The sequence below is a fragment of the Cuculus canorus genome, chromosome 1, assembly GCF_017976375.1.
Source record: "Cuculus canorus isolate bCucCan1 chromosome 1, bCucCan1.pri, whole genome shotgun sequence".
Lineage (NCBI taxonomy): Eukaryota > Metazoa > Chordata > Aves > Cuculiformes > Cuculidae > Cuculus > Cuculus canorus.
Genome location: NC_071401.1, coordinates 192184203 through 192198382, shown reverse-complemented (window position 1 = coordinate 192198382; position 14180 = coordinate 192184203). Strand labels below are relative to the sequence as shown.

General features: G+C 40.6%; 1 protein-coding gene across 7 annotated transcripts in view; it reads left to right on the top strand.

Moving 5' to 3' along the window:
• KIF21A (kinesin family member 21A) overlaps positions 1-14180 on the top strand; it is an 88573-nt gene that overhangs the window by 73451 nt on the left and 942 nt on the right. For all 7 annotated transcript variants that reach the window (XM_054066427.1, XM_054066404.1, XM_054066394.1 and 4 more), the window contains 6 exons: positions 1360-1496; positions 5580-5760; positions 6036-6200; positions 7222-7339; positions 9838-10008; positions 12646-12845. In XM_054066427.1, the coding sequence (XP_053922402.1) occupies positions 1360-1496; positions 5580-5760; positions 6036-6200; positions 7222-7339; positions 9838-10008; positions 12646-12845 (972 nt within the window). The remainder of the gene's footprint in view (positions 1-1359; positions 1497-5579; positions 5761-6035; positions 6201-7221; positions 7340-9837; positions 10009-12645; positions 12846-14180) is intronic.

The window sequence follows — 14180 nt, the reverse complement described above, 5'->3', positions numbered from 1 at the left end:
ACACAGGTAGATAAATAGCTCCAAGACATTATTTTACATAGCTTGTCAAGGGAAGGAGTGGGTCAGAACAGCAGTAGGAATAACTAATTTAGGGGCAGGCTGATCCACTGGGGAATACTGTAGAGAAAACCATATTAATTTTGTGCGGTATTAGAAAACTAAAGCACAGAGACCTAAATTAACAATGAAATAAATTGTTCCTGTATTTGTGAAAAGAAAATGCAGATTGAAAGGTGAATGCCTTTCCAAAATGAGGAAGTTAATGTCAAACAATTTAAGGCAATATTAATTAGTAAAATCTATAAAAGGATTGTTGGAGAGTAATGAAAGATGATGTTCTGAGCAGTACAAACATACAAAATAGTAATTTCTAAGACTGTAGTAGATAAATCAGCTAGTTGTTGCATTGTTAGATAGTATCAGGAAGGACTTTTTTCTTCTTGAAGCAATTTTCTGGGCTATATTATGGATTTTTTACATTTCCATAAAGCATCGGACAGTCTTTTTTGTGAGATAGGGCTATGACTTAGTTCCTTTTTCTCAGTTATGTGTGTAATCCCCAGAAGAGCGTGACAGTCTTAACTGCGAACTGGTCAGGTCATGGCATGGTGTTGCATGTTTGTGGGCATTACCTTGAGGCTTTTCTGCACTTCACAGAAATCCATAAGGTCCACGTGTGTATGCATTTGTATGCATGGGATTTTAGACTGCTAGTAGTTTTTGTTTAGTGATGAACTGTCATATTTTCTTTTCAGGCTGAGTTTCTTTTGACATTGCCACAGAGCTAGCTATAAATGCCAAGGAAGGTTCCTCTGTACTCCAACCATACTCCCTTTAGCCATTTGAGTACAAGCGTGATGTTGGGTACAGGGTGCAGTAGGAACCTTCCTTGGGGCACACAAGTTAGCAGCAGTTCTCCAAGCCTGCCTGTAGGAGGCAGTTGATGTGAAAAGCTTGCTGAGTTTGGAATTGGTGGTGTACATACACTACACTTGCTCTGTTTTTCAGGTGTGATACTTAGACTAAGATGCCTTTATATAGTTTGCAGTCTTGAGGTTGGTCCTATGAATCTGGCAGTTTTAAGCATCCTGATTCTTTCAGCACTGCGTATGCTTTGCCATATACCCAGTACTCAGCATCTTGTCTTTTTCATTTGTTTGGTTTTGTATGTGATTTCCTTAAACTGATAGTCCAGTGTTGACAATTGTTGAAGCTAAATAGTTAAAAATCCTTACATAGTTTATGAATGGCATTCAGCTGTTGTACCTGTGTAAGAAAATTAGATTATTTTCCTCCTGTGTTTAAGTAAATTCATTCGATTTGTGTCTATGTCCAACTCATGTTCCCTTTTTTCTTTAGGGGGATAATTAACCCATTTCCTGCTTCAAAATGCATCAAATCATCCCCTCTTCAGTGTATCTATACAGCTGAAGGACACACCAAGGCTGTGCTTTGTGTTGATGCAACTGATGATCTTCTTTTCACTGGATCTAAAGGTCAGGCAAACTTCACGCATCTATGCTGTCTACAGAGGGTGCTTTGACAGCTTGGGGTATTGCAAAATTCTCAGTTTGTGCTTATTTCTATAGACACACTGGAAAATTGTGAGGATGCATTTTGCAACATAAGCTGCAGAAGGATTTACAGTAACTATCTACAAGTTTTTAACTTAAATGGCTGTTTGGCTGTTTATTTGTAGTGGAGAAAAGTAACTGAAGAATAACATTAACATTTGTTGAGTTGATGGAACCAATCATGATAACGTGCACGCATGATGTATGCAGTGCAGAGTAACAGCCTCAGCTTACGTGTAGTGTGCAAATTAGTATAACTTTGGTTGTGCTGCCTACAGAGTTTGAGCAGATTTTTTTCCTGCTGCAGTTTATTCTTCGAGGAGAGCTAGGGCCGTTTTCTGCTTTCCCTGGACACCTCTTCCTGTCACTTGTGGGTGTAAGAGCTGTAGAGGTGTTGTAGGGGGGGCTAGATCTAGGAGTCACCAAAGTCCCTGCTGGGTAGTACAGCCACTCCATGAACTCTTCAAGCTGGTGAAAATAGTGTTTTGGAAGAAAGGTACAGTTTCTATGGCTATTCTACTACCTGGCTGTAAAAAAAAAAATACCAAAATACATTCTTACGGTGAATTGGCAAACTTTTGGTCTAATATGTTTTAAACCAGGGTTTTGGTGTTTGTACAAGTGAATGCAAATGTAGAACAGGATGTATTTTTAGCTTTTGTTAATGTTGCTTGGTTATTTTGTATTGAGATTTCAGATTTAGTACCTATGTGGAGAAAAAAAAAAAGCCTTTTAAACTCATTTTTATATTTTGCAACTAGATTTGTGTTCTAAAGTGTTTGTTTTTAACATGGGATGCTTGCAGGTGTTGTAAATATTTGCTCTTTCTTGTCATGTGCTATCTTCCCATTTTATGGAAGAATTTTTCCTGTATAAATTTTTGGAGAGAGAAAACTTTATGAAGTATACTTGTACTCAAGAGTGCAAGAGTTTAGACAGCAGTTTAATTAAAATTAAATCTTTTGGAAATGATTGCTGAAGCAGAAAGCCTCAGCTCACTGATAGCCCCAACACTAGCAGACAGTGCAAATTCAGGAATCATAGAATCATAGAATGGTTTGGGTTGGAAGGGGCCTCAAAGATCATCCAATTCCAACTCCCCTGCCATGGGCAGGGACACCTTCCACTACACCAGGTCGCCCAAGGCCCCAACCAACCTGGCCCTGAACCCCTCCAGGGATGGGGCATCCACAACTTCCCTGGGCAACCTGCGCCAGAGCCTTGTCATGAAGGATTTTCTCCTACTATCTAAGCTAAGTCTTTCCCCTTCCAATCTAAAGTCATTCCCCCTCATCATATCACTACAAACCCTTGCAAAAAGTCCCTCCCCAACCCTCCTGTAGGTCCCCCTTCACATACTGGAAGGCTGCCACAAGGTCTCCCTGCAGCCCTCTCCTCTCCAGACTGAACAACCCCAACTCTCTCAGCCTGTCCCCGTATGGGAGGTGCTCCTGCCCTCTGATCATCTTCATGGCCCTCCTCTGGACCTGTTTCAACAGTTCCATATCCTTTATATGTTGGGGATTCCAGAACTGGATACCATACTCCAGGTGGAGTCTCATGAGAGCAGAGGGGCAGAATCACCTCCCTCTGCTTGGTGGCCATGCTTCTTTTGATGCAGCCCAGGACACAGTTGGCCGCCTAGGCTGTGAGCACGTGCTGCTGGCTCATAGTTTAGTTTTAGTTTAGTTTAGTTTGGAAGGGACCTTAAAGATCATCTAGTTCCAACCCCCCTGCCATGGGCAGGGACATCCCACTAGATCAGGCTGCCCAAGGCCCCATCCAACCTGGCCTTGAACACCTCCAGGGATGGGGCATCCACAAACTTCCTGGGCAACCCGTTCCAGTGCCTCACCACCCTCATAGTGAAGAAGTTCTTCCTAATGTCCAGCCTAAATCTGCCCCTCTTCAGTTTATAGCTGTTCCCCCTGGTCCTATCCCCACAAGCCTTTATGAACAGCCCCTCTCCAGCTTTCCTGTAGACCCCCTTCAGGTACTGGAAGGTCGCTATAAGATCTCCTGTGAGCCTTCTCTTCTCCAGGCTGAGCAAGCCCAACTCTCTTAGCCTGTCCTCATAGGGAAGGTGCTCCAGCCCTCCAATCATCTTTGTAGCCCTCCTCTGGACCCCTTCCAACAGCTCCATATTCTTCTTACCTTGAGGATTCCAGAAATGGTTACAGCATTCCAGATGAGGTCTCACAAGAGAGGAATAGAGGGGCAGAATCCCCTCCCTCGCCCTGCTGGCCACGCTTCTTTTGATGCAGCCCAGGATACGGTTGGCCTTCTGGGCTGCGAGTGCACATTGCTGACTCATGTCGAGCTTCTCATTGACCAGCACCCCCAAGTCCTTCTCTGCAGGACTGCTCTCAAGCACATCGTCCCCCATCGTGTACTGAAAACAGGGATTGCCGCGACCCAGGTGCAGGACCTTACACTTGGCCTTGTTGAACCTTATGAGGTTCTCAGAGTTCTCAGAAAGAGGTTCTCAGAGAATGCCAATAAGCTTTTATGTGTATTGTGGATATTGGGCTCTGGTCTTGGTAGCTGGGATTTTCAAAGCGGCTGACAGGTTCTTGGTACACTTGACTTCTTCATGCTCTTATAAACACTGCCTACACATAAAGCTTTCTCTTCATCCTCCCAGTTCTTATTGCAGTAAAAAATGTACTTATACATGGAGTGATACATGCACAAAACAACAAGGAGTTTGCTACGTGGACTCCATTTGTGTTGCAAAAGCCTTAAAATTTTAGGCAACCAGGCCTTTAGTGCATAAAAGGCTGCACTATTTAAATACCATTGCTACTGAATGAAAACTGACTAAAGCAATTACACTGGAATTTTCAGGGGCTATGAAAATACTGAATAGAATCATAGAATCATAGAATCACCAGGTTGGAAAGGACACACTGGATCATCGAGTCCAACCATTCCTAATACTCCCTAAACCGTGCCCCTAAGCACTTCATCCACCCGTTTCTTAAACACTTCCAGGGAAGGTGAATTGACCACCTCCCTGGGCAGCCTGTTCCAGTGCCCGATGACTCTTTCAGTGAAAAATTTTTTTCTGATATCCAGCCTGAACCTCCCCTGTTGGAGCTTCAGGTCATTCCCCCTTGTTCTGTCCCCTGTCACTTGGGAGAAGAGGCCAGCTCCCTCCTCTCCACAACCTCCTTTCAGGTAGTTATGGAAAGTAATAAGGTCTCCCCTCAGCTTCCTATTCTCCAGGCTAAACAACCCCAGCTCTCTCAGACACTCCTCATAAGACTTGTTCTCCAGCCCCTTCACCAGCTTCATTGCTCTTCTCTGGACACGGTCCAGACCCTCAACATCCTTCTTGTGGTGAGGGGCCCAGAACTGAACACAGTACTCAAGGTGCGGTCTCACCAATGACGAGTACAGAGGGAGAATAACAGAATAACCTCCCTGGACCTGCTGGTCACACCGTTTCTGATACAAGCCAAGATGCCGTTGGCCTTCTTGGCCACCTGCGCACACTGCTGGCTCATATTCAGAATAGTTTGGCTCACTTCTGGCCTTTGTAATTTTGTTGGGGCAGTCAGTCCTCTGTCATGCTGAGGCTCAAAGTCCCACCTGAACTGTGTTCTTGATGATGAATTCTTGACTTAAAAATTGAGTAGTTCTCTTGATCTGTCATCATCCAAACTTTTCAGCTTCGAAATTGTCTATGTATCAGCTTGCAGCTGACATGGGATTTTATCCTTTTAAAATACTATGGGACCTAATATGCAAGTCTTCAACAGAACATTTAATGATGTATGTTGCTTAGTTTTGATGAATGGTAGATGATGCCCACGTGTACTCTACAAAAGCAGATTAATTAAACAGGCCTTTAAAAGTGCCTACCAAAATGGAGGGTTACGTATGAGTACAAGTGAATGCACAGGGTTCCAAAAAATTGTTATGGAAAAACATGTGTGTTTTTTCTTTGGTGTTTTTGTTAGTTTAAATATTTTTTTTCACTTTTTGCTTGTCTTTATTTAGACCGTACCTGTAAAGTCTGGAATCTGGTAACTGGACAAGAGATTATGTCTCTGGGGGGTCATCCAAATAATGTTGTTTCTGTAAAATATTGCAACTACACTAGCCTGGTCTTCACAGTCTCAACCTCCTATATCAAGGTGTGGGACATCAGAGATTCTGCTAAGTGCATTCGAACGTTGACGTAAGTATGCTAAGCCTTGAATGCCAAGAATATAAATTAATCTTACTTTTTAGATTAAAAAATTGTTAGTTTTAATTCAGTAGTGCTGCACAGTGTAATTTAAGTACACTGTTTGAAGATGGAGGCTTTCTTTACATAGTCAGGCTAAGTTACTGTAGGGCATTGGTAATATATAGAAACAAAACAATTTGTGTTCATGCCTATAGTGTTTTATCAAATATTCAGTATTCCATTTTTTTTTAAATTTTTGTTCCCTCCTTCCTCTCTGTACCCAGGTCTTCAGGTCAGGCAATGCCTGGTGATGTGTGTTCAGGAAGTACTAACAGAACAGTGGCTATCCCAGCTGGAGAAAACCAGATCAATCAGATAGCACTAAACCCAACTGGCACATTTCTCTATGCAGCTGCTGGAAACTCAGTGAGGATGTGGGACCTGAAAAGGTACTGAACACCGGCAGGGACAGAATGTTCTTTATGTGATTACGTGTGCATATGAAGCAAAGTCAATGAAGGGTTTCTTGTTTATGGTGGTGTCCATAACCTGGGCAAAATGTGGTCAAGATATGGATCAACTAATCCATGCTGTGGTGGTAGAGAAAATGGAGGTGCCCTGATCTCCTGATGTGTTAAGATTATGGTGAATCGTTTCAGTAAAAATGGTTGAAAAAATCATAGAACGGTTTGGGTTGGAAGGGACTCTTAAAGGTCATCTAGTCCAACCCCCTTGCAGTGAGCAGGCACATCTTCAACAACCAGGTTGTTCAGAGCCCACTCTGGTCTGACCTTGAATGTTTCCAGGACTGAGGCATCTGCCTCTTTGGGCAACCTCACCTCTTCCAGTGTCTCACCACCCTCATTATATAAAGTTCTGCCTTAAATCTAGCCTGAATCTACTCTCTTTTAATCTAAAACATTTTGTTTTATCCTGTTGCTACAGGCCCTACTTAAAAGTCTGTTCCTATCTTTCTTATAAGCCCTCTTTAAGTATTGAAAGGACAAACACAGGAAAGAAAAAGCAGAAGGTTTTGTTTAAGATAGTCACTAAAAATAGGCTTACATAAGGTGACAGATGCATGAATCCTGACTAATGATAGTTGAGATGATGAAAGCCAACTGATGTAATATAATATGGGACTACTATAGGGACAGTATAATAGTGCTTTTCCAAACAGAACCTACACATGAAGAGTGTATTCAAAATACAGAGAATACTTTGAGGACTCTGATTTGTCTTTACTTTAAAATTTTTAATTCTTACTTTACATGAATAGAAACTTTTGTTTGTTCTATCTCAACGTAGATTTAACATTTATGCATGGATATAAGCAATAGAGTATATGTAACCACAGGATGAATAGTTGAGATATGGATAAAATTATAAGATCCATTCTAGCAGAAGCTGTGCTATAGATTGTAATGGATATATTAAAAAAATTATAAAACATCATTTCTTATCTTGAAGATTTCAGTCTACGGGAAAGCTAACTGGTCACCAGGGTCCTGTTATGTGCCTTACTGTAGATCGAATTTCCAATGGACAAGATCTTATTGTCACTGGTTCAAAGGATCATTATATAAAGGTAAACCATTAGTATTTGCTTACTTGTTTTAACTCTTCACATCAGCACGGGATGCAGGCTTCAGCAGAAGTGACTTATATCTCCATATCTGAAACGTGGTAGCCAAGATGGAAATTCTTTCATCAATTCTAGATTATGAATAATGTGCAGTCTTAATAAACTTACTACTTCAATGCTGTTTTTATTTGGATTGGTGTCTGTAGTTAAACTTTTAATCCTCAGTGAGGTGGATGTCAGGTATATGAGATGTGGAGAAGTATTCATAACAGTTGCTCTTAACTACAGACCTAATTGTCTCAGCAGAGACACTCTGTGTGCTCCCTGCAAAAGAGTCTGAGGTCTAGCACAGGGTCTTTCTTAAGTGTTACCTAAGTTCTAGAGTAGGTAGGGAGGGAGATCAGTACATCTCAGCCAAGGTGCCCAGTCTGTTTGATGTATTCATTAGCAGGCAGATTGCTCTGAGTTGTGTTCAAGACATAGTCATTGGTTTTATGATACTTTCTTGCTTCTGGGCATGTGATTAATTCACTCAAGGATGGGGAGGCTGTTTTTTCCAGGAAGGTATCTAGGTATCTGGTGGTTTGGTGATGGTATTTTTAATTTGGGCCCACTTCAGCCAGGGGGTATTTGAACCCACAAGGACCTGTTTCTCCAGAGTATGCCTAAACCACCAGACTATAGGAACTTTATATCATCTTCCCCATAAAGCTGACCCTGATAGCATAAAGAACTTGTGATCCATGAGGCAAGAGAAAGAATGAGCAAGATACTCTTAACCCGTTGGAGGAGATACCTCTCTTTCTGGTCTTTATACTTTTCATATGCAAGAAAAAGTGTCCAAAACGAATCTGGTAGTGGAGTGGGAGCGAGAACCCAAGTGAGCTTGCTCACTGAGCTGGGCTTTCTCTTTTTGACATTATCTTGCAGTTCCTGGGTGCTTGGCTGTGCATTGGGGTGGCCTCAGAAGATTGCATGGAAGTTGAGTACGTAGCTTGACAGTTTGGACTATGGATTTGAATTCTATCGGCTATCCCTTTGGCTAGAGGCTAGAGAATTCTTAGGCAGTAGGGCAAAAGAGAAAGACTTTCTAATAACCGTTTCTCTGCACAGTTCAGAATGTTTGTTTAGTTAAGGGCTACCATCCTGGCACAGTAATGAGGGTAGAACCTCAGTGGCAACAACAGAGTGTCATCACGTAATGCAAGTTTGTTATGCTAGCAACTCATATGACAAGCAAGGTAGTGGAAGGGCTTTAGGAAAAGAAATGTCAACAGAGAAGTTTACCTGCTGTTCCTGTGTGCTTCCTTGCTGTGGGCTGGCTACACAAATCCTTATGAGGCTGCTTTTTGACTTACACTACTAGAATATCCAGGGATGTTTTAGCCATGCGTATGTGCTGCAAAGTAGTGAGTGTTCTGCAAGGTAAATGCATCCATAATTCTCAAGCTGTTTTGGCTAGTACAGATCATCCGTATGCACATGGTCAGTGTTCCAGTTTGGGAATTCTCAGTGCTCCATATGAGTAGGCTCAGTGAGGGTAGTAGATCTGGTCACAGATACTGCTTTTGCCTACCACAGGAAACTGTCTTGTCTACTGAGTCACCTGTGTCTCAGGGCCTGTGTATTGTTGAGCTCTCTTGTTATAATTGGAACTGAGGCATATTAATTGAACATGGTGACTTTGAAAATACCTGTAACTCACTGGTGGTATTCTTTTACACTACCAAGCTGTCCCCTTTTATTACTGCCAAACTTATTGATTTTAAAAGGTCTATGGAGAGCAAATAATAGGGAATGAAGTCTGACATTTGTTTGTGAAACAGGTAGTGGCTTAAAAAGTTATGGCTCATCTGTTCCTCCTCAGCTCTGTTTAACTTGGTAAGTTCTGACTCACTACAATGCAAAACGAAACAGAGTTGCTTACGCTGCTTCTCTTGGTACAAAGAGCTGATGAGGTTGACTATGCCTTTAATTGTTAAAATGGCTCATTTAAAGAATCTGTTTCAAGAGCCCATCCTTGGAGCACAGACATGGAGAGAAGTGTGTCTAGTTCATGAAAAGCATCTGCGTTTAATAGTATGTAACCCTTGCCAAAACACTTTGTTCACAAGAATATATTAATGCCTCTTCCTGCAGCTGGTGGCATAATTCACCCAGTATGAGTTGTTTCTCATTCTCACTTATGACTTTTGTTTCTCCAGCCCATGTATAGATAAGCTATACCTTGGTGTATAGATAAGCTATTCCTTATGAAGATACTGTGTATTTCATAACCAAGTAGTAGTATGTCTTACCAAGGCAGTCCTCCCTGAAGTCAGTGAAGCTTTCCTGTTTCAGGCAAGATGTAGAGGAGGAGGAAGGAGTGGTTTTGGTAGACAAATCCTGTCAAATATATATCGTGATGCAAGTTAGTTGCTGCATGTCTTCCAAGCTGGTTAGATGGCAGTTAATTTCGCTTAATGTATTTGATCGTTTGTTTGTTTGTTTATTTATTTTAGATGTTTGATGTGACTGAAGGGGCTCTTGGAAGTGTAAGTCCTACACACAATTTTGAACCTCCCCATTATGATGGCATTGAAGCACTTGCTATTATGGGAGACAACCTTTTTAGTGGATCCAGAGATAATGGAATTAAGAAATGGGATTTGGCTCAAAAAGACCTTCTTCAGGTAATGGAAAAAATCATGCAGCTAATGTGGCAGTCATGCTGCGTAAATGTTCAGGCTCATATAATGACTGCTAGCTTAGTGCTCTGTGCTTCCTCTTTTAAAAGCATCAGTATCTGACTAAGAAAGAAATTGATACTGTACTTGATCTTTACACTATGAATGCAGTTCTTTTCAGTGTATATAGCATCAAGAAATTCTGAAGTGGTTAGCTCTCTGTTTTAGCTCTGAGTATGTGGGGTTTGACTTTTTTCGCTTTGAAATGAAGGCAGTACCTGCCTCCTCTGTGACTGGAACTGTTGGATATCATCCTCACCATTGACAAGGAGGTAAATTTTGGACAGAGAACTCATTAATGACAAAAAATGCCTTAGATCACGCTACAGCATATTTTCTTGTGTAGAAGGTTTACAACCTTCCTTGCTCCACTCAGGCTTTTTTCTAAAAAAGCTTTCTCCTTAGATCTCCATCCATCTTTTATACAATATGTTATGTATTGTGTGCAACACACACCTTAAATCTGTTTGCTGTTAGAACATATTAAACATATGAAAGTTTTGGGACATGAGAGACTGGTCACCTTAAGAAGAAAATTTCTATATGGGCATACTGAATATTCCATAAACGTACAAACTTTTTTGACCTTCTTTCAAAATTCTCTTCAGAATACTAATAATACTTCACAGTTAAAATAAGGATTTAGAAATTTGCCTTCTTACAGAAAATGTTCACTTAATTATATCAGGACGTGTGCTGTTATATCTGTCTGTCCAGGGAAATGTACTGAGCAGCTTGCTAGCAAAAACAGGAGGTCTGCAGGAACAGGAAAGATTTTCTGTTTTCAGGATGGCTTTAATAAAGTTGTAAGAAGCGTTGTCTTTATTGCATTTTATGCTCATTAAAATATTATGCAACGTGCTTTTTTGCTGCTGCTATTAATTTAACATCAGAAAGAATACAGGGACGGGAGTGAAATAGTGAAATAGTAATGGTGGATTGGTTGTATTCATTTTCTTATTTTCTTTCTGGTGTATGTGCATTTTCATAGTATCTGTACTTTATTTTCCCCTCTTTGTTCACTTTGAGAGTTAAACTTAATATAAATGATCTCACGCTTCCTGCTTTCTTTTCTTTTTCTGTAAAATGTTGTGTGGTTTTTCAAGGAGGTGAGACTAAAGCATTTAACAAAACAGTATCGGTTTTTATTCTGTTTGTTAGGGAATGAACAGTACTGTAATGTTTGCAAATCATGGGTAATTCACAGTGAAAGGGCCCACTTGAAGGTCACACAATGCAGTGTTGGCCCACTGGTCCAAGCAACGTTAACTTTGTAGTTGCTCAAGGCCTTGCCCAGCTGAATTTTCAAGGTCTCCAAGATCACAGATTGCACAGCTGCTCTGAGTATTTTGATTTTTGATTACAATCCTTAAACTATTCCTCTATGAATTTCTCTCCCACTCATACCCAGTCCATTTCTGTTGTTGCAGCTTTATTTTGGTGTGTGCACTTCACTGTTCTAGATGAAGGAAAAAAATAAACAAACCTCAAATAGAGCTGAGCTGCTTTAAAACACAAATGCTAATATTTCAGTAAAGATCCTGCTTTGGCATATGTGCATTAAAGTCTGATCCTCTAAAACTGATAAAAACCACTTAACAAACATGCTATTCAAAAGAATTTGGGGATTGTTTACTTCACTTGGTGCTGTACATTCCAAGCCACAGAACAATGCTGTGACAAAATTGAGATTTATAAGAACCACTCCCCCTCCCAGTTTCATGAAGTGCTGTAGCGCCAGACCCCCAGTGTTGTGACAGCAGTGTATATTATAGATAAAATGCCAAGATGATCCTAGAAAGCTGAATGTACTCCATAATAAAAGAAAGCAAAGCAGTTCCCACAAAACTGAACTGGAGTAGAGCCACCCTAGGTCGTTTTAAAAGACAGAAAAATATTATTTATACTTATTTATATATTTATAACTATTATCTATAAGTTATCAGTTACTGTTTCCTCAGTGTTGCTACTATATCGATGTTCTCAGCCAGTCTGTGCGGCCTTTTACTTTCAGAATTAGCAGTAAAATGCTAGTGTCCTTCCTCAATAAAGAATTAATGTATTTTTGTGAAGTGCTATATCACAAAATCGATTTGTAACGTGTAATGGGATAAGAAGAAAGGAAGGGGAACATAAAAACTGTTTCTGTCTCCTTGGTGTATTTTTGGAGCAGTATTTCGTTTTTTCTTTTTCTGAGTATTATAGCTATTTTACAGAGACTTTAAACATATACAGAGACCATATGTTCAAATGTGCATTTGAATATACAGTTGAACATATGAAGATTTTGCATTATCCTACATTACTTTCTGTTCTACATTGAGTCAGTTATGTATATTGGATTTTCTTCTCATTTTACAGTAGTATTTCACAAAGAGAAACTTGTGGTATGGAAGTAGCCTCATGGAAGATAGCACCTTCCTTGCTCTAAAGGAGAACAAACCACAGGGTAGAATATCCCCAGCATCATGTAGCAAATCTGCTGCAGGACAGGGATTAGAAGTTGGGATTTTTCCATTGCTGCGCTTGTTCCTCTAGAAGTTTTTGTAGCACTGTGAGACTTGCATGACTTCTCTTTTTCAGCAAGTGCCTAATGCTCATAAAGACTGGGTTTGTGCTCTTGGCCTGGTACCTGGTGCTCCAGTTCTGCTCAGCGGCTGCAGAGGAGGCACCCTCAGGCTCTGGAATGTGGATACATTTGCACCTATTGGAGAGATGAAGGGACATGACAGCCCTATAAATGCAATCTGCACCAACTCCAGCCAGATTTTCACAGCAGCAGAGTGAGTCTTTCTTTTCCATAAATCTTTCTTTTGCATAGCTCCAGCTAGAATTCTATTAATGCAAATGTGTTTAGGAGATCTTCAGTTGTCTAAGTCACTTCATAGCAAGCATGGGAAGACCTGGTCCATGACCTTAAATGCTAGTGATCAGTGATCATCAAAGTGGGGTCTGTGCACAGCAGATCCATTGGGGCATGGTAAGAAAATTTTAGAACCTCCGTAGTACATTTACAACTTATAAGTGAATAAATACGCATTGCAGTCTGTGGTCAAAAATATCTTAGTGGTAGGGGCGCATGATCAAAAAATTTGGAGACTGCTAAGTACAGGATGGCAGGAAGAATTTGGCAGTAGTTGAGAACTTTAGCAGCTTGCCTCTACAATGGGCTATTTACTGCTCGAACTGATTCCTGAATTGAGGAGTTTTTCTAACAGCCATGGTTTGTTTTGTGGAGCTTTTTTGTTATTTTTTTTTGATTTTAAGTGCTGGCGGATAGGAGAAGCTTTGCAACTGCCCTACTGTCCTTTAAACACCTTGATTTGAATATTTGCTTCCACAGTAAAATTCTTATTCTGAAGGAAGTGTAGGAGACAGCAGCAGAGTCCACTTAGTGGCATAGTCTGAGCATAGAAGCTGGGAAAGCTGTTGTGTTACCTTCTGGTGCCAATCATGGAAGCTACTGGTCTTCTGAATTGAAAGCAGGTCTTCCTGAATTGAAGAGAAGTGAAGGCTGAAGTAAAAAACCCTCTGTACTGTAATAAAGTCCGTCCTGACTGCTGCCTCCTGGCCTCTTTTGAGCGAGTTATAAGGAATACATGAGTCAATGTTTGCTAGTCTCATAACTCAATGTTTATGAGAAAATCATAACTTCTACTTCCCTTGCACAGGATTAGTTGCTATTTAACAAGGCTAATTATTTTACTTCTTAATTATGATAATGGAGTTTTGTAGTGCATTGCATGTGATACTGTACGCACATATACTTTAAAATTCTGTAAATAGTGATTGTTGCCAAAACTACAGAATAATAAGCCTCTTCTGGGCTTCTGAACACCAGCACCTGGCAAAGGGATTGGTTTATATGGTTGTTTATTTTCTTGAGGAGGGGAGAGTTAGGACTTTGTATCCTATTGTGGTTCTTTGGTCTTTTTACCTTTTCTTGTTATAGACTTGCACCTCTTGTACAAATGGAGAATGTTTCAGGTCCTGTTTTTAATATAACCTGTTTTAACTTCTCACGTTTTTTGATGGCAGGAAGTAGTCCTGTCCTATTGAGTCTCTAATTCTGTGGTACGCTGGCTGTTTGCCTGTGCTCTGTCAAGTTGCAAACAGTT